The following is a 2,417-nucleotide window of genomic DNA, read 5'->3' as shown; positions in this document are numbered from 1 at the left end:
TATATATATATATCCCTACTGACCAAAAAAAAACTTTACCCATGGAAGAGCCTATAACTCTCCACCAAAGTGCACAATTTATACGGAAATTTACAGGAAGCAAGCTAAAACATCCTGAAGGAGAAATACGTAACAAAAACAACAATATCTTGACAGCAGCCATGGCTACTCCAAAGATATAGTTCACTGTTGAACACCTTATTTTTATGGTTGAAACTTAAATAAAAACAAAGTCCCCTATGCAGGCACGGAATCTCTTCTGTAAATGGTTCAGAATTAATGCCAAAGACCATAAGAAAATACCAAGTAAAGTAACAATTCTTAAGTAGGTGGCTGACTTCAATTGTCACATTGTTCTTTTGAAAATAAAAACAAGGGATCAAAAACTAGGGTCACCCACAGTGGCAGACCGATGCATGTGCGCACTCCAGAGAATGTGGCAGTGGTGATGGAGTCTGTGAGGGAAGAACCTAAAAAGTCATTTCGTCGCCATTGTATTGAATTCCTTATTGCTAGAGAATCTGTTCAGGGCATGTTGAAGTACGATCTAAAGTTTAAACCGTACAAGGTGCAGGTACATCAAAGACTCAGCGATGCCAATGCCGCTGACAGAGTGACAATGTGCAGGTGGTTGCTTCAGGAGATTGAAGACGACGAGACATTTCTGGGCAGAATACGGTTTAGTGATCGGGCACACTTTTACTGAACGGACATGATAATGAAAAAGATTACATGTTACGGGACTCTCAAAGCTTGACGAAGTGTACGAACAAAATTTCCACCACTTGAAAGTCACTGCTTGGGTTGTCATGAGCCCCCAGAGCATCATTGGCCCATATTTCTTTATGGATGGAGATGGAGACACGCTCATGGTCACCTCCGACCGTTACCTCAAGATGTTGACCTGGTTTTGGAGAGCAGTGGGGAGGTTGGTCGGAATGGAAGTAAGAGCAGAGCAGTATTTCGTGCAAGATGGTGGTGCTGCACTCACGGCGACAGCTGTCCTTCAGTGGTTGAGGGACCACTTTGACGAAAGACTTAACCGTCGTGGCACAGTGAACCCCTTGGCTTCTCACAGTCCCGATGTCAACCCCCCTACATTTCCACCTTCGGGGGTACCTAAGGGACAAAATATGTCGCAGTTACTTTCAAATCCTCGAGCAGCAGCTGAGAGACAATGCTACCACCAACGTCAGAGTCATTCCCATGAATCAAATGGACAATGTCAAAGATAATTTCGTCAAGCGCCTCAGAGCGTGTATTATCGCCCAAAAAGGACGTCACATGGAGCATGTGCTGTGACGTCCTTCAAACTTGACAATTTTATTTGTAAATTTGTCACAATAAATCCAGATGGTGACCAAGTATGTTTGTGAAATCTTGTATTTCTATCTCTATTTTAACCATTTTTATGGCTGTCTCCGTGGGTAACGTTTTTTTGGGGTCACCTGGTGTATATTTTTATATGTGTATACAATGAACATCGAGTTGAACACTACATAAATATATAAAACTGCGCCATTTTCCGGTGCCTTTGAGATTTCTTAAATTTTGAGTCTTGTATGAAAGTAGTATGCTTTATTTTTTTTATTATATCTGTACAGAAATGGTGGATCTAACAGGGGGCACGAAGAATCGTCAAAATATTCGTTATCTAGCTGGAAAAATAAATTTAATGGAGAAAATATGGAGAAAAACGGCAACGAAAATCCGGACAGGTCACAAGAAATATATATATATTATTTTATATTCTACTCCTTTACCCTTTCTCAGAATCATCATCATCCTCACCCCAACGTTTGTCAGCGACCCGTTTTGCCTGGAGCAGTTCAGCCTTGGCCTGTGCTGTAACCGACTCAAGGGAGACAACGTGCTGATTCCTTTCTACATAGAGAGTGTCACTGTGTTCCCTAGCTATATGAACCTCATACAGTATACCGAGTGCAGGTCTGTGTGTGTGTGTCTGTGTGTGCGTGTGTGTGTCTGTGTGTGCGTGTGTGTGTGTGTGTGTGTGTGTGTGTCTGTGTGTGTGTGGGTGTGAGTGTGTGTATAAGGGCATCTGTGTGTGTCTCTTTGTGAGTGTGTGTTTGTGTGTGTGAGTGTGTGTTTGTGTGTGTGTGTGTGCGTGTGTGTGTGTGTGTGAGTGTGTGTATAAGGGCATCTGTGTGTGTCTCTTTGTGAGTGTGTGTTTGTGTGTGTGAGTGTGTGTTTGTGTGTGTGTGTGTGCGTGTGTGTGTGTGTGTGAGTGTGTGTATAAGGGCATCTGTGTGTGTCTCTTTGTGAGTGTGTTTGTGCGTGTGTCTGTGTGTGCGTGTGTGTGTGAGTGTGTGTGAGTGTGAGTGTGTGTATGAGGGCATCTGTGTGTGTGTGTATGTTATGTGTGTGTGTGTTTGTGTCTGTGTGTGTATGTCTGTGTG

The 2,417-nt window shown here is 43.0% G+C and overlaps 1 protein-coding gene across 1 annotated transcript in view; it reads left to right on the top strand.

Annotated features, from left to right (window-relative positions):
- Nucleotides 1-2,417, top strand: part of LOC101852264 — a gene marked incomplete in the record, with an annotated part of 30,371 nt that overhangs the window by 12,108 nt on the left and 15,846 nt on the right. Inside the window, 1 exon segment of the mRNA XM_013087020.2 lies at nucleotides 1,774-1,947. Within this exon segment, the coding sequence (XP_012942474.1) occupies nucleotides 1,774-1,947 (174 nt within the window).

The sequence above is a fragment of the Aplysia californica genome, unplaced genomic scaffold (assembly GCF_000002075.1).
Source record: "Aplysia californica isolate F4 #8 unplaced genomic scaffold, AplCal3.0 scaffold00534, whole genome shotgun sequence".
In the NCBI taxonomy this organism is placed as follows: Eukaryota; Metazoa; Mollusca; class Gastropoda; order Aplysiida; family Aplysiidae; genus Aplysia; species Aplysia californica.
The sequence above is the reverse complement of the archived record's forward strand: the minus strand, read 5'-3'. Positions and strand labels throughout refer to the sequence as shown.